At 32.8% G+C, this 24,803-nt stretch overlaps 1 protein-coding gene across 1 annotated transcript; it reads right to left on the bottom strand.

Moving 5' to 3' along the window:
• Positions 1-6,260: 6,260 nt before the first annotated feature.
• Positions 6,261-22,953, bottom strand: LOC127708865 (trypsin-1-like). The gene is made up of 7 exons (XM_052214034.1): positions 22,840-22,953; positions 21,041-21,114; positions 19,715-19,818; positions 18,349-18,620; positions 17,688-17,830; positions 15,991-16,045; positions 6,261-6,658 (listed from the first exon to the last, which is right to left on the bottom strand). The coding sequence occupies exons 1-7, from the start codon at positions 22,898-22,900 to the stop codon at positions 6,546-6,548; spliced, it is 822 nt and encodes a 273-aa protein (XP_052069994.1). The 5' UTR covers positions 22,901-22,953; the 3' UTR covers positions 6,261-6,545.
• Positions 22,954-24,803: the final 1,850 nt, after the last annotated feature.

Genomic DNA, 24,803 nt, shown 5'->3' with positions numbered 1-24,803 from the left:
TCAATTTAATCCCTTAGCTAAAGATGGGTTACGCATAAACTAGGCGTGTTCAGCTATTAAAAGGAATAGAATGTCAACATTGAAAGTGAAACAAGGGTAAACCATTTGGTTGACTGATTAGATCCACAAAAACTCATTCTTATACAGGTAAAAACGATCATTAACATATTTTTTAACCTATAATATGAAATCAAACCGACCTAGAAAAATCCAATTGCACGTGTTCGCTATCTATTTATATCTATATTTATGTTTATATCGGGTTATATGACCGTTGGTAGTCTTCGGCGGTCACATCGATGGTTAATTAGATGGCGTCTAAAATACACACGAAATGCTGATAAATATTATCGAGTCCATTTATCGTAATTTTTTTCATTTTATACTTTTTATAATTTGGATATACGTTTTATTATGTTATAAATGAAATATGAGAATTTGAGTCAAATCGGTGAACATGAATTTGACAGCTACTGCCCCTTTAAGAAAAAAAGCTGGAATGAAAATATTTTATATTTTTCTTCGAAACTACAAATCAGAGCATTCTGAAATTTGATATGAGTAAAACTATAGCAGCAGTAGTATTACAAATTTAAATGCAAATATTTCTGTACATAATATAAATATACATGGTCCGTGTTTTGCATGTATAATTACATATCATTACATGTACACTACATACTGATTTATCATTTACATTGAGCTTTAACTAATTTATTATATACTAAGTCTTAAGTTTTATGACTCCAATTTAAAAGCACATTACGATTTCAATGAAAGCAATTTGTCTTGGGTATGTGTTTTTTTAAAATGGTATTGCTGTTTTGTTCGGTCCCTTGCTGACTTGTTTGGTTTTTTATACTGACATTATACTGCTTTCTCAAAACTTTTTCGTAAGATTTGCTGGATCAGAAATGCTTAAACGCAAATATTTGAAAGCCAAGGATGTATAAATACTGAATACTTGAAGAGATATATGTTCAAAAGGAAGCTAAAATTAACAATCAAACATGTGCTTGACAAAATTTGATATTTCCATCCGATTGGTCTATTGTTGATATACTTCATCTGATGTTTATTTGTCATCATGGTAACAATTCCAAGTTATTATCTCATTTTCTTTTTTGAATTTAAAAAAATGAAATAAAAAATAACTTAATTTCCTCAATTTTAATAAGTCTTGTGCCATTTGACGTCCACACCACTATGTATCAACCAACAAACACACAATTGACAGCGGTGACGACTTTTTCATATACTCATTTTCATTTTTCATTTTAGAAAGTCCACTGAATGTATTTCACTCGAGGGGCATTTTCAAAATTTTTTTAATCGAATTCTACGATTCCCAGATCTGTTTGGCTACGAGGTTCTGAAAATAAAATGCCGTATTTTTTACCATGTATTACATTTCCTATTGTTTACCATTTGCATATATTTTCAATTTACAACATAGGAAACATAACTCCGTAGCCAATTTACCGTACCCTAACCATTACCCAAAACTCATATTCTGAATATCAATAGATTTTGCAAATAATAAGTTTGGCATTAACCAATAAAAAAAAATTCTATCAAAAGTAAATCCGCATTGTCGTTCAGATACAAATTGAGCTATTTTTGACAAGTGATCTCAGATGATTTTTTTTAAATAAAATATAAAATTAGCAAAATCGTATCAAAAGTTTCAACGTAAAATTATTGCACTGATTTTGTTGTTGATTTTTTTGGATAAATATATTTTATTTTAATAAGTAAGTATTTTATTTAGACTCTCTAGTAAACGATACCCCAGGGACATTAAAACTCACAAGTCGAAAACAAACTGACAACGTCATGACAAAAAGAAACAAAAAACGACCAAAAGACAAACAACAGTATACAAAAAAACAACATAGAAAACTAAAGACTGAGCAACACGAACCCAACCAAAATCTAGTGTGGTTTTAGGTTCTCCGGAAGGGAAAGCAGATCCTGCTCCACATGTGGTATCAGTCGTAATGCTCATGTAAGTACAAACCTGGTTATAAGTTTAAGTCCGTAGGTCACATTCGATAAAAGAGTACGGGATTGTGGCTACGACAAATGGAACATATCCGTCGTCATCTGCGAAACAGATATTCCAACTTTGCCACTTGAATTTCTTGGTTTAATAGCTTCCTTGACATTTGTGAGAAGCAACCCTCTATCAAGAAGTCCACATACCATTGTAAATCTTGATGGACGTCAAGATGTGAGGCAGACTTACAAATTATATTAGTTTGTTCTCATCCTTCATTGTACATTCTAGATGCAAGTAAATATATGAGGCAGACTTATAAATTTCCATAGTTTTTATTTTATTTTAAACGACTTTTTAGAAATCTAAGTTAAGAGAACCATAAAATAAGAATAAAACCACTTAAGCATATACATTTTGAAAGTTCGTCATAATCGACACGTGAACTAAGTTTCAAATTGATGTGACCGTAACTTCATGGCTTACTTCCATAAACCATAACTTTAACCTTCCATACAACAAAACTTAAATCCAATCTATGAACCGAGAAATCTGGATCAAAACCCTAATTTGTTTAAAAAGTTCACGTCCTAATGAACATTTGTTCCAAGTTTCCAGTTAAAATGTTTACAACTTCATTGTAAACTACTTATAACCAAAACTTTAACCCGATATGGGGCATACAGACGGACTGACACAGACCGGAAAACATAACGCACTTCTACAATCGAATACACAATTAACAATAAATCTAAAAGGTTCATGTCAGCTCTGCACAAGTGCATTGATCGGGATGAAAAGCGAGTATTTTAACTGGCTTTGGAAAGTATGTTATGTTTGTTAGGGACAGGTATTATGCCCTTCAACATGCCACTGAAGAATTGTTGCAAGGGCATTTGAATATTCGAACAGATTGGTCTTTTCCCTAATGACTTTCAGCACACCTTAAATATGTACATTGTTTTATGTTTCATCCGTCTTGTGTACAAATAGTACTTTAATCGTTGCTTGTGAACTGCACATCTTTAGTCTTTGACTAAGAGCTTGTGTCGAAGAACTGACAAGGGTTTGAAAGATACTGTTCATCACACATTTTATTGATTGTTTTTATTGTTCTGTTTAGGGTTTGAAAGATACTGGTCATCACACATTTTATTGATTGTTTTTATTGTTCTATTTAGGGAGCTACAATTTGATTTTTAGGGGGCTAGGATGAAATTTGAAAAAAGGCAGGACAGAAGTTTTGAGTAAAAAAAAAGGCAGGATGAGCAACCTGGCAAAAAAAGGCAGGATGACAAATTATGTATAAAAAGTCAGGATAAACTAATAAAAAAAGGCAGGACCGATTAAAGTGAAAAATAATAAGGCAGGGCCGAGATTACAACTAAAAAATAGGCAGGACACAATTTTTTATCCTAGACCCGCCCCCCCCCCCCCTAAAAATCAAATGGTAGCTCCCTTAGGGTTTGAAAGATACTGGTCATCACACATTTTTTGATTGTTTTTATTGTTCTGTTTAGGTTTTGAAAGATACTGGTCATCATACATTTTATTGATTGTTTTAATTGTACTGTTTAAGACCTTTTTGGATTCTATTGTTTCCAATGTTTTTGTGTATAAAATTGAGAATGGAAATGGGGAATGTGTCAAAGAGACAACAACCCGACCAATGGGTCTTCAATGCAGCGAGAAACTCCCGCACCCGGAGGCGTCCTTCAGCTGGCCCCTAAACAAATATGTATACTAGTTCAGTGATAATGGACGTCATACTAAACTCCAAATTATACACGAGAAACTAAAATTAAAAATGATACAAGACTAACAAAGGCTCCTGACTTGGGACAGGCGCAAAAATGCGGCGGGGTTAAACATGTTTTTTGAGATCTCAACCCTCCCCTATACCTCTAGCCACTGTAGAAAAAACAAACGTACAACAGTACGCACAGTAAAACTCAGTTTAAGAGAAGTCCGAGTCCGATGTCAGAATAGGAAACAAAAGAAAATAAACAAAATGACAATAATACATAAATAACAACAGACTACTAGCAGTTACTGACATGCCAGCTCCAGACCTCTATTAAACTGATTGAAAGATTATCATGTCTTCATCATATGAATATCAGGCACAATCCCTCCTGTTAGGGGTTTAGTATTATACCGTCATAAAATATATGAGAAGAACATAACCCGTGTCATGCCAACAGCTGGTTTTAGAATAAATATGTTTAATTCCGATGCAAAGACCCTATAAGTGAATCAATATTAAAGCCAAAATATGCAATCTTTAATGACCTGACAACAGTATCGTAACTATATCCCTTCTTAATAAGTCTGTTTAAAGGTTTTGTTAGCTTTTGAGGTGAATACTGACATTTTTCTGCTTTGTAAAGAATATTACCATAAAAGATTGGATGTGAAATACCCGAACGTATAAGATGTCTGCATGTTGAGTTATATTTACGAATGATGTCCTTATGCCGATGATAAAATTTAGTAAATGTTTTGACTAGTTTATGATATCGAAAACCCTGGTGTAATAATTTTTCAGTAATATATAAATTTCTCTCGCTAAAATCTAATACGTTGTTACATACACGAGCGAATCGTACAAGTTGGGATATATAAACACCATAAGATGGTAACAAGGGAACATCACCATCTAAAAAATCGACAATTAACGATAAGAAATGAAAAATCATCTCTTTTATCATAAATTTTTGTATTAAGCTTCCCGTTAATGATATAGATATCAAGATCGAGGAAAGGACAGTGGTCATTGTTAGTATTAGCTTTATTTAAAGTAAGTTCAACAGGATAAAATTTCTTTAGTATACATACTGAAGTTGTCATTATTGAGAGCCAATATATCATCCAAATATCTAAAAGTATTGTCAAATTTTTATATCAGATGTTGTTTCGATGGGTCTTTGCTGATTTTAGTCATAAATTGTAACTCATAACAATACAAAAACAGGTCCGCAATAAGTGGTGCACAGTTAGTCCCCATTGGAATTCCGATAACTTGACGATATACGGAATCTCCAAAGCGAACAAAAATGTTATCAAGTAAAAATTCAAGGGCAGACATAGTATATCAAAGCATGTCCAATTGACATAGCTCTTTTGTTTGTTGACCTAAAAGAGTTTGAACATAATATGTATTCGCATTCCGACTTTTTAAATGCCCATTTAATTAGGTGTGTGAATTTTTTCTTAATAAGAATATGAGGCAAAGTGGTATATAGGGTAGAAAAATCAAAACTTTGAACAGATTCGAAATCACCAATATATGCATGCAATTTATCAAGTACTTCCAACGAGTTTTTGACACTCCAAAAGTAGTTAATTCCACTATTTTCAAAGGCCTTATTTGAACAATTTATTATCAGGTTTTTGATTGTACCAAGTGTACTAGTAAGTAGAATAGACAATTTAGTAGTGGAACAATGACTTGAAGACGAAATAAATCTATATTTGTAAGGTGATTTGTGTAGCTTCGGAAGCCAGTACATAGTTGGGACTTTCATTGTATTTGGTTCTGCTTGTAAAGAAGTAGCTAATAGTTTGTTTGTTACAGATATCGTTTTCTGAAAATGAAGTCAGTTGGAATGTTGGTGAATTCGTGATTTCCTTTTGCAGAACCTCAATGTAAAATTTACGTCAAACTATATTGATATTATTAGCAGCTTTATCAGCCGGGACAAAAACAAATTCCTTGGCTAGTTCTTTTAGTTTATGTTTGATACGAGAGATAGGATTTTTATGGTTGTTGTTAAGAGTAAAATGTTCTTTAAAATGTTGTATACGTATATCAACTATCTTCATTACCGAATTAAAAAAAGAGTCCAAAGATTTTTTGTCAGCTTTTTCCCGTTTTATCCATTTCAAACAGTAAGCACGAAGTGAGTCGTGGATGATATTACGACAGTAATTCCAATTAATAATTGACGGGGGACGATATTTAGGTCCTTTACTGAGGAATGATTTTAACTCTCGGTCGCGAACGATGTTAAGGTCTCCTGTTATAACATGGGAAATGGGGCCATAGGTGTATTCGGAATTACTACAATTACATGACGGAGGTGTATTTTCACTGATATTTACATCTTTACAGACTTGGCTATAATTAAACACAAATTTTCGGGTAGATTTCTTGTAAATATAACAAATAAGAGGGAGTTCAGTATGATCAAAATATCCAGGAATTTGTTCTTTAACAGAATGGTCGTTAAAAATACCGGCAATATTTACAAAATCAAAATCTTTATTGACATACTTTATTTTAATAAAATGTTTTTTATATATATGGATTTCAAAATTTTTTATATATGGATTTCAAAATTTTGGTATATAATAGTGCACTTATGCAAGAATTGAACACTTTGTAGACACCAACATTTTTAAAGATACAATCAAATGATTTCTTTTTTAAATCAACCAATAAATTGTCATAAATGATTTAATGCACAAATATAAAAAAAAAAAACACAGCGATATTTGCAACATAAAATGTATATATAGAAAATAAGAGAGGCCACAGCTTGCTCTAGGCAGAGATCAATCCAAGTCGTCCATCAAGAAATCTTCTCATCATAAATACATCGGTATAGATGCCTGGGCTTCCTGCTTGAGCACAACCTTGTCCCCAGCTTGTTACTCCTACAATTTATACAACCTTTTTATAAAACGAAAATAGAACCATAAATACCTAAATGTTCGTAAATTGCTTAATTAACATCTACTGGGTCACTACATGATACATGATATTTTGATAACACATACGCTTCATGTACTATATGATATTTTGATAACACCTACGTGTCACTATGATGTTATGATAACATCTACGTGTTATTCAGTCGTGGCATCATCTTTTGATAACATATTTTCACGTATCTGTGCTGTGTTGTTTCTCTGCGACTCGTAGTAATATTTAAGGTCCATAGAACTTACAATGTATATTATTCAGGTCTCAGACAGGGTATATAATGTGACATTCCCGGCTTAGAGTTTATTTCCCTGAGCCGAAGTCGAAGGGGATATAAACCCTAAGCAGGGAATGTCACATTATATATCCTGTCTGTAACCTGAATTTCACATATATTACGGATTACCCCTGCCTTAATGTTTTTTCCAGTACCAGATAATTGTTTAACATTCACCATGCAGTAACGTTATATATATTTTCCGCATACGCAAAGGATTTTTTTATTTTGCTGTGAAAAATAATTCTATCGTGTATGAAACAGTTTATATTAACACTTTAAGACATTAATTAAGTATTTGATTTGTAAATCGTGTGATTTTAAATTAAAAACGTATTATTGACGGATGCAAGTCTTTATTTTCCCTCTGTGATCCTCTGACGTTCTTTAAGTGTTTTGTATAGATATATGAAGATGTGGTATGAGTGCCAATGAGACAACTCTCCATCCAAGTCACAATTTATAAAAGTAAACCATTATAGGTCAAAGCACGGTCTTCAACACGGAGCCTTTGCTCACACCGCACAGCAAGTTATAAAGGGCCCCAAAAATTACTAGTGTAAAACCATTCAAACGGGAAAACCAACGGTCTAATCTATATAAAATACGAGAAACGAGAAACACTTATGAATCACATCAACAAACGACAATTACTGAACATCAGATTCATGACTTAGGACAGGTGCAAACAATTGCAGCGGGTTTAAACTTTTTAATGGTACCAAACCTTCACCCTTATCTGAAACATTAGTGTAACATCACAACATAGAAAGACGCACTATAAAATATCAATTGAAATGGCTTAACTCAATCAAACGACATATTAACACAAGTGAACATACACTGAACGAATAAATTTGATCTATGATACAATGTAAATACAAAATCAATAAAATAAGGGATGAATAATTAAAGTAACAGTATTATACCGCTGTGAAATGTTAAACAATTTCAGAAAAACAACAATAACCTTAAACAAAAATCCGCCATTTACAATAATATTATAAACAGGTAAATGAAAATAATTTTGTTGTTAGGTATAGTTTAAAAGGAGAAAGGAAATATTTTTACAAACTAAATAATTTTGATGTTCATAGTTCGAAGAAGTGAAAATTTATAGTAGTACCAAACACTTATCAAAGCTGGTATATAGACAGATATAACCCTGAATAAGTAAACATTAAATAACAAAAAAGCATTACAAATAGTATCAACAGGTCAAATTAACAAGAAAGTACGATTTGAGAGTACTCGCAGTTATTGACAGCTAGTTAAAAACCAAAAACAATTAATAATGAAAAATCATGCATCAGACTAAAATCAACTAAAACACATCCAAGGGATTTAGTATTTTAACGTCATGGACAGTCAAAGAAGACACGACTTATGCAATGCCAAAAATAAATGTATCGACAGGCAGTAGGATAGTTAGGAGTTAACCTCTTAATAGATAAAAATGAACGTGGGTGTGTCTATATACATCCCGTTTGAAAAGAATACAAAACAGTTTTAATTTGCTGATGATAAAATCGATTTAAGTGCCAATGTAAACTACATGTATATTCAAAGATCTATTTACAACATTGGTAAGATAACCTTTACTAATAAGTTTGTTTAAAAGTTCGATGAGTGTACACGGATCACAGTGATTTCCGCGTTTTTAGTACAATATTACCGTAAAAGTTAGGATGTGAAATACCGTTTTTGATAAGTTTTCTACAGGTACAGCCAATTTTACTAATCAAATCTTTGTATCTATGAAAGAATTTAGTAAAAGTTTTAAGTAATTTATGGTAACGAAATCCCTGACTTAATAATTTACCAGTGATGCATTGATTACGTTCGTTAAAATCTATGACATCACTACACACACGGGCATAACGAACGAGTTGGGATATATATAAACACCGTATGATGGAGCCAAAGGAACATCGCCGTTTTAAAAAAGGAAAATTGACAATAGGGAATGAAAAATCGTCTCTTTTGTCGTAAATTTCAGTATGGAGTTTCCCTTAAGAAATTGAAATGTCTAAATCTAGAAAAGGACAACTACTGCTGTTTATGTTAGATTTACTTAAAATAGGTTCTTTTGTGTAAATTTCGGTAGTATATTTAGAGAACTCTGGATAATTTAACGAAAAAATATCATCAAGATAATGGTAGGTATTGTTGAATGTATCAACCAAATGTAACAATGTCGTGTCTTTACTGAGTTTGGTCATAAACTGAGATTCATAGCAATACAGGAATAAATCTGCTATTAAAGGGGCGCAGTTAGTGCCCATAGGAATACCTACTACTTGTCGATACACTTTATCGCCGAAACGTACATATATGTTGTCCAGGAGAAAATTTAAAGCTTCAATCATATCTTCACATTTCCAGTAAGTGTATCTAGCATACTTGCCTTTTTCGTTACAGAAAAAGGCTTTAAACGAGTTACAGCAAATAAATTTGCAACGAGATTTCTCAAAAGACCATTCAATTAGATATGAAAACTTTTTCTTGATAAGATTGTGTGGAAGTGTAGTGTAGAGTAGAGAGTAGAAAAATCATAACTGTCAACAGAATTAAAAGGACTATCAAAAGCACGTATCTTATCCAAAACCTCTAAAGAATTTTTAACATTCCAAAAATAATTAATACCATTATTTTCATAAGCTTTATTACAAAAGTTAATTACAAGTTCTTTGATAGTAGTAAGGGAGGTGTATAGCTTTAGACTACGTCACATATTTCGTTCGTTATGATGATGTTGTTGAAGTTCCAATTGGGGTAAAATACGTCGTATATACCCCGGCAGTTTCCTGAATATATATTGACATCTCCGTGTTGTTATCCAATCACAAAACTCGACACATTTGTAATGCGTAATATACATATCCTTAACCATTTCTCAACAATTATTTTTAGACTAAAATTAAGAACGTTATAATTGTGCAATCATAATAAAGTTTTTATTAGAAATAGTAGAGTCATATAAAAAAGAAGATGTGGTATGATTGCAAATGAGACAACTCTTCACAAGAGACCAAATGACACAGAAATTAACAACTATAGGTCACCGTACGGCCTTCAACAATGAGCAAAGCCCATACCGCATAGTCAGCTATAAAAGGCCCCGAAAAGACAAATGTAAAAAAATTCTAAAAAAACTAACGGCCTAATTAATGTACAAAAAAAATGAAGGAAAAAACAAATATGTAAGAGAGCTACCGTTTGATTATTATGGGGGGCTAGGATGAAATATTTTGTCCTGCATTTTTTTGTTGTTGTAATCTCTGTCCTGCCTTTTTATTTTTCACTCGAGTCGGTCCTGCCTTCTTTTTATTAGTTTATCCTGACTCTTTTGACATAAATAGTCATCGTGGCTTTTTTGTTTGCCAAGTTGCTCATCCTGCCTTTTTTTTTAACTCAAAACTCCTGTTCTGCCTTTTTTTCAAATTTCATCCTAGCCCCCCCCCCCCCCCCCCCCCCCCCCATAAAAATCAAATGGTAGCTCCCTAACACAACAACAAACGGCAAGCACTGAATTGGGACAGGCACATACATACAGAATGTGGCGTGGTTAAACATGTTAGCGGGATCCTAACCCTCCCCCAACCTGGGACAGTGGTGTAACAGTACAACATAAGAACGAACTATAAAATACAGTTGAAAAAAGGCTTAACTCATCAGATGGATACAAATAGAAATACATCTAACAAAAACACAGAGTGGACGTGGCCGGGTACTTGTACATCCCAACAACAAAAAGACACTAAGTACAGATCTGAGAGTACTCGCAGTTACTGACAGCTAGTTCAAAGCCAATAACATATAATAAACAAGAGTGCACACGCTGAAATGTCTCGCCTTCTTTACTAACCATTGATATTATGTTGATAGTCCTAAATGAAAGCTTTACTACAACTAGTACATAAACTTAACATGATCCAAGAAAAAGAAGTCAAGGTCATATAAACCAAACGAGAAATACATGTACACCTTACAATCATTCAATACACTAAATATAGTTGACCTATTACTTATAGTTTCTAAGAAACAGACTTAACCAAGAAAACTAAACATTGACCAATGAATCCTGAAAATGAGGTCAAGGTCAGATGAACCATGCCAGGCAGACATGAACAGCTTACAATCCTTCCATACAACAAGTATAGCTGACCTATAGCTTATAGTTTAAGAAAAACAGACTGAAACACATAAACTTAACACTGAGCAATGAACCGTGAAAATGAGGTCAAGGTCAAATAAAACCTGCGAGACTGACATGTACATCATAGAATATTTCCATACACCAAATACAGTTGACTTATTGCATATAGTATAAGAAAAAAGACCGAAACTAAAAATCTTAACTTTGACCACTGAACCATGAAAATGAGGTCAAAGTCAGATGACACCTGCCAGTTGGACATGTACACCTTACAATCATTCCATACACCAAATATAGTAGACCTATTGTATAAAGTATAAGAAAAAAGGACCACAACACAAAAACTTAACTATAACCATTGAACCATGAAAATGAGGTCAAGGTCAGATGACACCTGCCAGCTAGACATGTACACCTTACAATCATTCCATACACCAAATATAGTAGACCTATTGCATACAGTATGAGAAAAACAGACCTAAACACAAAAACTTAACTATAACCACTGAACCATGAAAATGAGGTCAAGGTCAGATGACTTCTGCCAGTTGGACATGTACACCTTACAGTCCTTCCATACACCGAATATACTAGACCTATTGCTTATAGTATCTGAGATATGGACTTGAACACCAAAACTTAACCTTGTTCACTGATCCATGAAATGAGGTCGAGGTCAAGTGAAAACTGTCTGACAAGCATGAAGACCTTGCAAGGTACGCACATACCAAATATAGTTATCTTATTACTTATAATAAGAGAGAATTTAACATTACAAAAAATCTTAACTTTTTTTTCAAGTAGTCACTGAACCATGAAAATGAGGTCAAGGACAATGGACATGTGACTGACGGAAACTTCGTAACATGAGGTATCCATATACAAAGTATGAAGCATCCAGGTCTTCCACCTTCTAAAATATAAAGCTTTTAAGAAGTTAGCTAACGCCGCCGCCGCCGGATCACTATCCCTATGTCGAGCTTTCTGCGACAAAAGTCGCAGGCTTGACAAAAATCATGCATCTAAGACTAAATTATCAATCAGTATACATCCAACATCCAATGGATTTAGTGTAAAGACGTCATAAACAGAGAAAATCATGACCTTGTGCAATGCCAATATACAGGTATCGACAGATTGTAGATACATGAAAGTGCATATGTATATAACAATAATATTTAGTTTGCTTTTAATTTACTGATAACAAAATCAATATTAAAGCCAATAAAAACAATATTCTAAGATCTAATTACAGTGTTGAATTGGTAACCTTTTAGAATAAGTTTATTTAAAGGATCGATAAGTTTACCAGGATCGTTTCTAAATTTCCGGGCACGGTAAACAAAATCTCCGTAAAAATGAGGATGTGCTATCTCGAATGAAATAAGTTTTCTACAGGTACAACAAAACTTCAAAACAAAATCTTTATATCTATGGAAGAATTTAGTAAAGGTTTTAAGTATTTTGTGGTAACGAAATGCCTAACTTAATAATTTACCAGTAATACATAGATAACGTTCATTACAATCTAAAACGTCACAACAGACACGGGCATAGCGAAAGAGTTGTGAAATATAAACACCGTAAGATGGTGCCAAAGGAACATCACCATCCAAATTAACAATAGGGAATGAATAGGCGTCCCTTTTGTCGTAAATTTTTGTGTGGAGTTTCCCGTGTAAAACTGAAATATCTAAATTAAGGAAAGGACAGTTATTACCGTTTACATTTGATTTATTTAAAGTAATGTCCTTTGGGTATAATTCGGCAGTCTATTTAGAAAATTCTTGATTATTTAACGAAAAAAATATCATCAAGATAATGGTAAGTGTTGTTGAATTCATCAACTAAATGCAATTTAAACGGGTCTTTACTGAGTTTGGTCATAAACTGTGATTCATAACAGTACAAAAACAAGTTTGCTATTAAAGGGGCGTAATTGGTGCCCATAGGAATACCTACAACCAGTCGATAAACTTTGTTGCCGAAACGTACTATTATCAAAGAGAAAACTAACAGCTTCAATCATCTCATCACACCTCCAGTAAGTATATCTAGCATATTTACCTTTCTCATTAGAGAAGAAGGCTTTTAATCAGTTGCAGTAAATATATTTGCATTCAGATTTACCAAACGACCATTTAATTAAATAGGAAAACTTTTGTTTGATAAGATTGTGTGGAAGTGTAGTGTAAAGAGTTTAAAGTCAAAACTGTCAACAGAATCAAAAGGACCGTCAAAAGCACGCAATTTATCTAAAACATCCAAAGAAATTCCAATATTTTCATATATTTTATTACAAAAGTTTATGATAAGTTCTTTGATAGTAGTTAAGGAACTAGTTAAAAGCACTGAAAGATTAGTTGTAGAACACTTACTAGAGGACGAGATGAAACGATATTTTACTGATTTTTGTGTAGTTTAGGTAACCAATACATAGAAGGGACCTTCAAATGTTCAGAAGAGGCCTCTAGTTGTGATGTGGCTATGACATGTTTGTTTACTATGACGTTGCGCACGATGTTGGTACTACTTAGCGTTTCACGAAGTTCCTCAAAATAAGGCGATTTCGACGATTTCAAAGAAAGTTTCAGACGTTCAAGCATATTATTGATGATGTCAATTTACTGTTGTGAATTTGGTAACCGATTTCGGTTTGTCTGAAAAAATGCATAAATTTACAAATAAAACTCAAAGTGGTCGTATAGATATTTTTTTAATGAAATTCATTTACAGGAGTTGTCAGTCTTTCCAGGCCATAATTGATAATTTTCCTTTCGGCAGCAGTTCGCATTAATGAATCCGATACAATAATGTCCAAATTTACACAGATTTATTTTTAATATAAATTAGATTTTGAATTCATATTCTCCTATTTTTTGCATATTTATTCCTTTTGTTGCATTTCTTCCCGTTTCCGTTTCCTTTCTATATTGTATCATTTCCCGATGCTTTCTTTGTCGCAAAATATTTAGGAAGTTAAACATTCGGGACTCATGTTTTAAATTTTCTCATTTCCGTATTTTTGTGGCATATCCTTTGTTTGTTATAATTGCCAGCAATGGGTTTTCTCTATTTTATTTTATTAACAAAAAAATATACATGTTACTTTTGACGATTTAAAACTTGCAGATAGACAATGTTCCTTATATAAAACAAATATGCTATAAAAAAAAGCCCTAAGATCCCGATATTTTTTTTATATCGATCTCATTTGGTCAACATTTGAATTTAAACTTAAACTATTCCTTTCTCATACATTGGTTGTTTTGTAATTTATACATGTATTTTTATTTTCATTCGAATTAAACTGGAAACAAATAATTACGATATAGAATTAAAAACCAGAGCATGACATCAATTACGTTTTGCGAACGTTGGGACAAAACGGCTATACTTTTTGAAACGATCTAAAAACCTTGTTGCCTAACGAAAAAATATTAAACACTATATTGTTTAAGAAGAAAAACAGAAAAACCTTTACCGCCAAGTTTTATTTTTTATGATCTAACTATGCTTATTTGATAGACAGCTGGTTAAAACCTCAATTTTAAAGAAAATACAGCGTTTTTTCGTTGGGACAAGATGGCTATACTTTTTGAAGTCATTGCAATAGAAACTATACGCATGGTTTCCGGCAAAAAAATATCATGAACCAGGAGAAAAGTAAAAAAACTTTCAAAATATAATAAATATTTTTTCTCTCAGCTTTTTCAATTTCACGGTATAAATGCGCAAACCCGAAATATACTTACTTTGCATACGGTTGGACATTTTTCAGACCGTTTACAAAAATAACATTTTCCGGATTACGGTTTCAGTGATATTGATTTTGCTTTAACACGCGAATAATTATAAGAATAGCAATATTATTGTGAAGTTTTACGATGATCAGAGAAAAAATACCGTAGGAGAGAAACGGAACTCTGATCTTTTGCACACAAAATGAAACGTTGGACATTACGTTTTTGCGTAAAAATGGGATAATTAAGTGTTATAATTCCTGGTATTTTAAATTTCGGTTCCTTTTTTTCTTTAATTTCAAGTCTAATGGGATGAATTAAATCAAAAATCACTATATTTTTATCGAACTGACCAGTCTACGTATTTATTTTTATGCTAATCTATAGCAAAATGGAATTGGTACCAACATCGTGCGCAACGTCTATATGACTCTCTGTGGAGCGCACGGACTTGAGTGTAGATGAATTTAAAATTTCATTCTTAAGAACGTCCGTGTAGCATTTACGGCATACCACCACCACATTGTTGGCTGCTTTGTCGGCCGGTACAAACACAAACCGCTTTGAAAGTTCTTGACGTTTATTTCGTATTCTGGAAATAGACGTATTATGTACTCTTATTTATTTCTGAATTTTTTTCAGAATGTGATATTCGAATATCCACAACATTCATACATTTATTTGAATAAGAATCAAGAGATTTTTTATCAGATTTTTCCCGTTTATATCAATTTTTACAAAACGAGGAAAGAGCGTCTTTTGTGACCTGACGACACTATTTTCAATCTATTTTAGATGGACGATATTTTGGTCCTTTTTTCAAAAAGCTTTTAACCTCTCTGTCTTGGACGATATTGAGGTCCCCCGTAATAACATGGCCATAGGGATCATATCTAAACTCCGACGATTCACAGTTTCAAGTTAAAGGAGTATTATTTTCTACATTGACTTCTGATGTTGATTTCGATTGATACGTTTGCCATGAAACCTATTATTACGTTGTCTTTTATCAACAATTTCGTGTCTGTTTATAATGTTTAAAAATAGGCAAACAAGCTGCGTTTCAACAATAACTTTTGATAACATAAGAACGTTAGTACTCACCGCTTAATACCAGTTTTCCATTTTCTTTACAGGCAAATGGTCCACCAGAATCTCCCTAGAACATCGGAAAACAAGGTTACTGAAACTGCCCATAAACGTTATTTTCAAATTGAAACAGCAATTGTATATAATAAATAGGACTAACACGATAATTCATATATATATCTTGATGGGTACCCTCGTCAAATTTTCTCATTTAAATCCTTATCTGAATTTATTTGGTAGTTGTAGTTAATGGGCAACTACTACATTATTTACATAATCCATCTGTATTAGTCCGTGATTCAACATCAACCTCCATTTTAATGAGTCATTTGGTCTCCGGCGGAGAGCGGTCTCATTGCCGGGCAATCATACCACATCTTCTTATTTTCATATATATATCTGCTTAAACCTAATAGATGGGATCAATTTCATGCATTGAGAGTCAGATTTCTGCTAAGAAAAAAAAAAACAAATACAAAATAAACTTTTATACTATATCTCAGGTGATTTCTAAAATTTTCCCCAAAAAATTTGCGTTTACTTAAAATAAGTTTATAGATAAGCACTTTTCATAAACAGTTACAAGTTTTAAAAGATGGTCAATGAATATCCATCTCCAGATGGACATGATAGATTGATTGATTTTTGTTGCTTAACTCTATTTTCAGCATTATTGGTTATACTGTAGCAGTCAGTTTTTATTGACAGAGGAAGCCGCGTGACATTCCATATCGAGTTTTGATTAAGAGATACAGTACGACAAGCAACAACAAAAAAAAAAAACACAAAAAAAACCACAACTATTGAATTGAAATAGTTATAAACGAATAAATTCAATGATAATAACGGCAATTAGAGCACCTTACGGTCTCCTGTATTTCCTTTAGTCAATTTCATGAATATATCATTGAATGGTTGTATTTTTCTAACATTGCACACAAAATATTATTTTATCATTAAAAACCTTGTCTATGATATGCATCATTACAAATCTCCCCTATATGTAAAAATCTATTTCCATCAATTGTCATACTTTACACAAGTTAAAAAAGTTTTCGTAAATCGAATATCTTTTTCATATCATATTGTCAAGAGCACAAGAGCATTAACTGGTAATGATTTCAATGTGCGATAGAAGTTTACAGATAAATGGACTTATTCAGAAATCCGACTTCATGTATCGATTAAGACAGGTGTGCATCACCCCCTTCCCCTCCACCACAAACAAAATCAAAGAAAAAAATCAAAGGTGAAATAACAACCAATTTGTGTCAGAATAAGGACCTCTAATTCGTAATTATCAGGAGCGCGCCCCCCCTCCCCAAATATAAAATTTTGGATCAGCGCCTGGATTTCCGTAATCAATTTACGTTAAACAGTCTCTCAAACATGACTTCTTAATTAACATATCAAACAGTAAAAAAACCCAGCGATGTAATCGTATCGGTGTTCTCGGTATGCAGTTAATAAAGCCGTCGTAGAGCAGCGAACTATAACGACTGAATTATTAGGGTAAACCGTATAGTCGGCTATAAAAAGCCCCGATATGAAAACTGTAAAACAATTTAAACGAGAAAACTAACGGCCTAATTCATGGCAAGACAATTTGAGAAAAACAAGTATGCCAGACATGAACCAACGACAACCACTGTACTACATGCTCATAACTTAGGGACAGGCTAAATCTAACTAGTCTTGATTATGATATTCACCTGGCATGAATCAATACCACCAGAACGTTTTCCACCACAAAGCATCGTTTTCTTTTCATAGCTACTTCCGTAATCTTTTGTGCATTTAACATCAGGGAAGAAATCGACTGAGGCATGCTGAAGTATATTTGGACCACTATCGCCTGAAAATATTAAGAATGAAATGCAGCTTGACTACTGAAAAAAAGTTTTGACATACTAGTACATGCAAAAAAAAAAACAACTCTTGAGATACTAAATAGAACAACAGTATGACACTTCGCCCATCTTTCCTTTTTTCACGAGTTCCTTCCCAGAGTTAACTATCAATCACTAATGAATGAAACAACAATTCTGGCAACAGATTACACCACTGCTTCTCTCAATCTTGTAATCATTCTAAGTTAACTGTGTGATTTGTTGATTTTTTGCCTTTGTTTCATACATATATAATTATCGTTTTTTTATGGAAATTTGTTAATTTTGTATTTATAAGAACAAGGAGATGTAGTATGGTTGCCAATGAGACAGCTATCCACCTGAGTTCAAATAACGAAGATTTAAACAACTATGGGTCACATTGGTCTGCTCATATTAAGTAACGGGGTTTATGGATATGTGCTCAAAAAGTAGATTGATTATTTGTGAAATATCCTGCGACTTAAAACAAAAAATGGTTTACCTTCAATCAGTGCACCCCATCCAGTGATAATGCATTCCTGATTAAAAAAGTTAACTGTTGGTTTATCTGTCAGCTCTATTGGTTGAACTCCAGGATTGGTTTCCACAGTGCCATCCAGGTACATGATTGCACCATCATTGTTAAATGTATCGTCATCGTATTCAGGATGCAGGATTATTTTCTTAACTTTATATTCCTTTGTATACTGATTTCCTGTGCTGCCATCAATGGTATGTCTACCGACAACAACTTGAACGTCAGAAGCCGATTCACTGCAAAATTAAGATGGATAAAAAACTTCAGAACATACATGCACAAATGACCGAGACTGAAAATTTCTAAAGGATAAATCAAAATACTTAAATACATGGACTGGAAGTATAATTCTAGGTAAAAGCTGATAAATCTAAAAACAAAATTGAAATATACCAATGGACTAACAACGGGGAGGTTCCTCACTAGTAAACGAACATATAAGCAGCTGTGTCGTGAGCGCATACTAGACATGTCCCCCTTATTTCGATCCCCGACATTTCATAATTCTAGCACAAAAAAATCTGAACATAGCGATAAGCACACCAAAAATTGGCAATAGTTTCACAAATACAAAGTGGAAAACCCCAATACAACAAATACATGATCTCTGTCGCTTGTATTAAGTTCCATGAAACGGTGCGTGAATTGGAAATGTGTATATGATGGACGATTATCTGAGAAAACGGTCGAGAGATTGTTTTTTTTTTGTAATTTGAACCAGAAAATAAATAAATTATATGGAGTGAAATGTAGAATAAACTGTCAGAGATATATCTCTCGATTTGTAATTTTGATAGTATAATGCAAATGTTAAAATTTGAAAGGCAATATCTAAACATGTGAACTATGTGAATCATTCAAGTTCATGAACCATGACTTAAGGTGCAGGGCCAAATACCCTCTATGGAAATGAGAAATGCCAATGCTTTTCAAACTCTACCAAACAAATACCATTGAATCATCATAATTGGTTCCCTTTAAACTAACAGAATTAAAAAAAACAAAACAAACTTGTAAACTATGAAAAAGTTTCAAAGTCAATAACCCATGACTAAAGATTGTTTTTTTTTGGGAAAGGGGGGATAATCTCCATGAAACTGAGATGTGCCAATGCTAATACAACTAGATACCGAATATAATTGGCCAACTACTAATGGTTCCCTTTAAACTGACCTAATCACAAATTAATACATGTAAGCTAAGCAAAATGTCACAGTCAAAAGACCATGACTGAGGGTCGGGCCAAATAAGCGATGTTAACAACTTCGTGCAATTATGATATGGATCATCTAGTAAGATTTTTTTAAATAGAATATGACATAACACTTACCCAGATAAGCAATGCGCAGCTGTCACTACTACTATTTCACCGCTTCCAGTTCGAACAAGAGACCCTCCACAGAAATGGTCAGAGGAAGCTGATTTCATTGAAATCTAAATTAAATATAAAAATAATTATAATGATAATTAAAATGTCTATGAAACTTATGAGCCATAGTTGTTCCCATACATATTATATTTGTTAAGTTTCCCTGATGCAATCAATTGATATACTTTTGTAAGGATTTTATGTTCACTTTTTGTATCAATTTTACGCATGTGTAAATATCAAGTTGCATATATTGAAATTAAAAAGTAATTTCACTTAGTGAATATTTATGTTGCATTAGGGGCGACCATTTAATTTTCGGAGGGGGAAGGGGCCCAGAAGGATTTTGAAAATGAATATCCTAGCCTGGTAAGTGCTGAAAATATAGATTTTGTCTAACAGGATAATAATGAATAATCAGCAACACAAATATCTGGAATAAATTGTGTACACAAGGGAAAAAAACCCATATGATATCAACCTAACAAAAAACACATACTAGAACATACACAGAAGAACAAGTCAATGTCGCTGGAGGCCATCGACAATCATCAAAATAACATTCGTACATCATGTAATACTGAAGGAATGATAGGTATGAAGCAGTTAAATAGTATATAAAACTTATCCAAAATGGGGGAGAGATGAGAAACGCTTTAGCAATGACTTTAAACTACCATAAGAAAAGCAATACTAAAAAATGAATTAAGTTGGTAATCTAGGTATGGCGTACCCATATGACTTCTATGAAAGGACCATGACACTCATCAAACACCAATAACGGCAATGCTTTCGATATTTTAACTTGTCAAATCATTTTGTCTCGACAATATGAGATACGAAAAATGTATGAAATTTTACATTGTACAAAATATAATTACTTTTGTTTTTACCAGAATTTCTTGCATTAACATAACAAATTACATATTCGATTTTATGTTTAAACGTTTAAAATTAGTCTTTGAAAAAAGAAGATGTGGTATGATTGCCAATGAGACAACTCTCCACAAGAGAACAAATGATATAGAAATTAACAACTTTAGGTCACCGTACGGCCTTCAACAATGAGTAAACCCTTACCGCATAGTCAGCTATAAAAGGCCCCGAAATGACAAATGTAAAACAATTCAAACGAGAAAACTAACGGCCTGATTTATGTACAAAATAATGAACGAAAAACAAATATGATATACAGCAACAAACAACAACAACTTTGCTGACACTGAAGGTGACAATAGGTAGACACACGGTTGGATTTTAGGATTACTTTCTCCTTGAATATCATACCTGATAAGGATATTGATTAGGTGAAGCATTTGTTCCACCAACTATACTCATAGGACCTCCATAATTACTGGAAGCTGAAATACAATTATAAAATCATTTTATTTAGTTGAATATGAATAGTATATCCCTAGAACTGGCCCTGAACGTACTTTAATATCAAAACTATATTTGTAAAGCTCTATATCCTTAGATGCATACAGATTCAATAGAACATGTAAGCTAAGGTTATTTTAATGAAAGCATTCGGTTCAAACTATCTGCTTTATGTTTGGAAATGCATATCAATATAAGGAATTGGGATGATTATTGATGGGAATTTTCAAACTGTTATACAATTTCATGTAGACCAAAAGTTTGATTGACTTGCTTGTCAACTTTGGCAGGATGTGTGCTCAAGTTAATACATTTGAAGTCGAATACGAAAATTATTTTTCTTACTTATAGGCTGGATCAAACAAAGTTTTGATGATGAAAAATTTTCATTTCTAATTGTGCTTGAAACAAAATGCTTAAGAAATTTATTATTCGAATGCATTTCCACCAAAAGGTCAAGAACATATTACTGAGCATTGTTTGGTATAAAAGAGAGGTGAAGATACCAAAGGTCGCTCAAATTCACAAATCGAAAATAAACTGACAACGCCATGACAAAACAAGAAAAAGACCAAAAGACAAACAACAGTATACAAAACACAACATAGAAAACCAAAGACTGAGCAACACGAACCCCACAAAAAACCAGGGGTGATCTCATGTGCTCCTTTTATATAATGTATTTAGTTTTTTTTTCTTCATATGTGCTTAGTTTTGGTTTTTCTATTTGTTATTTTTGCTTCACATTTTTAAGAAGCATTCAGTCATTACTGAATTATTAATAAAAATGGAAAAACTATAATTGAATATTACTTCCAATGGAAGAAAGAGGCTGTTTTCACCAAATGTTCAGAAATATCGTGCTTCGATTTTTATTTTAGGTTAATCGTTGTTTGTAATTCATATATGAAAAAATGTAATTTGTTTAAATGAAACTTTATTAAATTTAAATTAAATCTTTATTTTCTTAATGAAAACTCCACAAGCAGAATAAAAGTCAGACTATAAAAAGTATTATGGTTCAATGCAATGAGATTAATTCAAATACAAAACATCAAGACAAGGTGAGGTTATCCGTGGTAAAATTATATAATTAAATGTAATTGTTTCCTTTCATTTGACAAGTGAATGAACTGTTTTAACGTGAGGTACAACTACGAATACCAGTATTTCAAGATTTTGGCTAAGTGAGCAAGAGTTATTTGAAAATTTGATGGAGAAATTAAAAAAAATCAGGAAATTCAAACACTTTCTAAATCATATGATAAACTTTCCCTATATTCACAATTAAACGTGTACATAACAAGTGAATATGTTTTTCCCAGTAACACATTATTTACTTCTATACACTTATTAGTTTTCCAGTGTAGGGAGTCAAAATATGAATTCATATCTCAAATATGAATTTTCATTTTTTGTTCATTCTTGATAATGTTACTTATTAAGATAAGGCGAAGACTTGTTAATGTATATAAAGCAAGATAATGAATTACATAATTAAAAATTCTACCTCACTAAATTGTTTGACAATAGCTAACAAAGACAGTTAAAAACACACAATGTCTTTGATTCGTTGAGTGTAATGTAGCGCACAACATATGCACATAATATATAATGAACACACCTATATGCATAGCATATGAACAGAATATAAAATGAACACACCTGCACGATTAGCATATAAACAGAATATAAAATGAACTCACCCGCAACTACACCAAAAATCAGGCAGCACACAAGATACTTCATCTTTACTATACTTAACATTTCTGAATACGGGTAAATAAAATTAGTTTATATATACTTTCTTATTCTTCCGCTAAGACCCTTCAGCAAAAAAATAGTTCGATGGGGAACGTATTTCGTGCGTGAAGAAAATCTCGTATTGTTTATCCATGACGTGAATAATGTTAAATGGCGTTCCGACTGAATTGACATCTAATTAGATATAACCAATTTTGATAAGAAAATAAAACTTCGTGACAATTCTTTTCAAGAACTAAAATTGAAAATTGGCTAAACGTACATCAACGACTAAAATATAACAGGAGATATTGGACATACGTCAATGAGACAGAAACCCAACAACACGTATAAAACCAAAAACACATCAGAGGTCATATTGTCTTCAAAAATAGACCTGTGTGTATACAATACGAAAAACTCTAAATTGTACAGACTCTAAAACGCAACAGAGACTACAAAAGATCCATAACCTACCCCACATTTCCATACATACGACCCCCCCCCCCCCAAAAAAAAAAAAAAAAAAAAAATTTAACAATAAAAAACACTAAGTAAGATGTGACAAAAAAATAATAACGAGGACACTTTATGTGGCTCTTTGTACAGGCGCAATCGCATGTGGTGGGGATAACCCTGTTTTCTGAAATCAACAACTCAGATGCAGTATCTGCTCTCTTTGAGCATACATTAGAATTATAAATGGCAGAATGAGTAGAACTTATCTTGGTGTATAAACATATGAAATCTTTAGGTTATTCATAAAAATTCATGCTACTTGTTAAATCAGTGGATATGGAATAGTACAAGATACATCTACAGATTATTCCTTGGTTGCACACTGTATATAATCTTGTGCTTAAGAAAGAGCGTTTTGTTTACTGCATGTTGTTGGTCTTTTGGTCGTTTTTCGTTTTTTGCCATGGCATTGTTAGTTTGTTTTCGACTTATGAGTTTGAATATCCCTTTGGTATCTTTCACCTCTCGTTTAGTATTCTTTAGTTCAAGACCAGTCAACCCTCCCAATCTGATATTTATCAGAAAAGTAACATAAAAATCGATACAAAAAACGCTTTACTAACGGTATAGGAATTACGTGTATGAGTACTTATAACAAGTATACAAACATGTTTAACCCCGCCACATTCTCTGTTTGCCTGTCCAAAGTCAGAAGCCTGTCGTTCAGTGGTTTTAGTTGGTTCATGTTTATCTTATTCATATTTTGTAAATTGTTTTGTTGTCATTTAGGGCAGCTAGTTTTCTCGTTTGAATTGTTTCTCATTTTTCATATATATTTATAGCCGACTATACGATATGGGTTTTTTCATTGATGAAGGCCGTACGGTTGCCTATAATTACTTACATTCACTTCCTTTGAACTCTGGTGGATCGTTGTCTCATTGACAATCATACCACATCTCCTTATTTTTATACATATGATTAAACGGATTTTTTTTTGTATATTCTTCATGTATTTGTTTAGCTGAATAAAACAATTCAACTCTTTCGTAAGAACATGTACTCAAATGAAATCTGCATTAAGATTAATGATCCTAACTCTTAAAAGAATATTTATTGCAAAACTTTGCATGTACATATTTTTTGGTGCAAACACGGTGTGAATTATGACAGTGAATGCTTCCATATATATCGACGTTGGAAAGATAAGAACTTATCAATATCTACACTATCAGCTTTTGCACCTGTGTCCTGTCTGTTTGCCTGTCCGTCCGTCACTGCACACAAAATCTCCTTCAATTTAGATTAGGGAGGACGAAAAACTTAAAGCCATGTGTAGTTTTATGTGACATATTTGATTTAAGATTCAATTTCGAATGACGAGATCTGGCATGATAGCAGAATGCCGACGTAATTGATTTAATTGACAAGTCTGTGCACCTTTGGTGACAAAGGATGCTCAAGTTCC

This window comes from Mytilus californianus, unplaced genomic scaffold (genome assembly GCF_021869535.1).
Source record: "Mytilus californianus isolate M0D057914Y unplaced genomic scaffold, xbMytCali1.0.p SCAF_7, whole genome shotgun sequence".
Taxonomy (NCBI): Eukaryota; Metazoa; Mollusca; class Bivalvia; order Mytilida; family Mytilidae; genus Mytilus; species Mytilus californianus.
The sequence above is the reverse complement of the archived record's forward strand: the minus strand, read 5'-3'. Positions and strand labels throughout refer to the sequence as shown.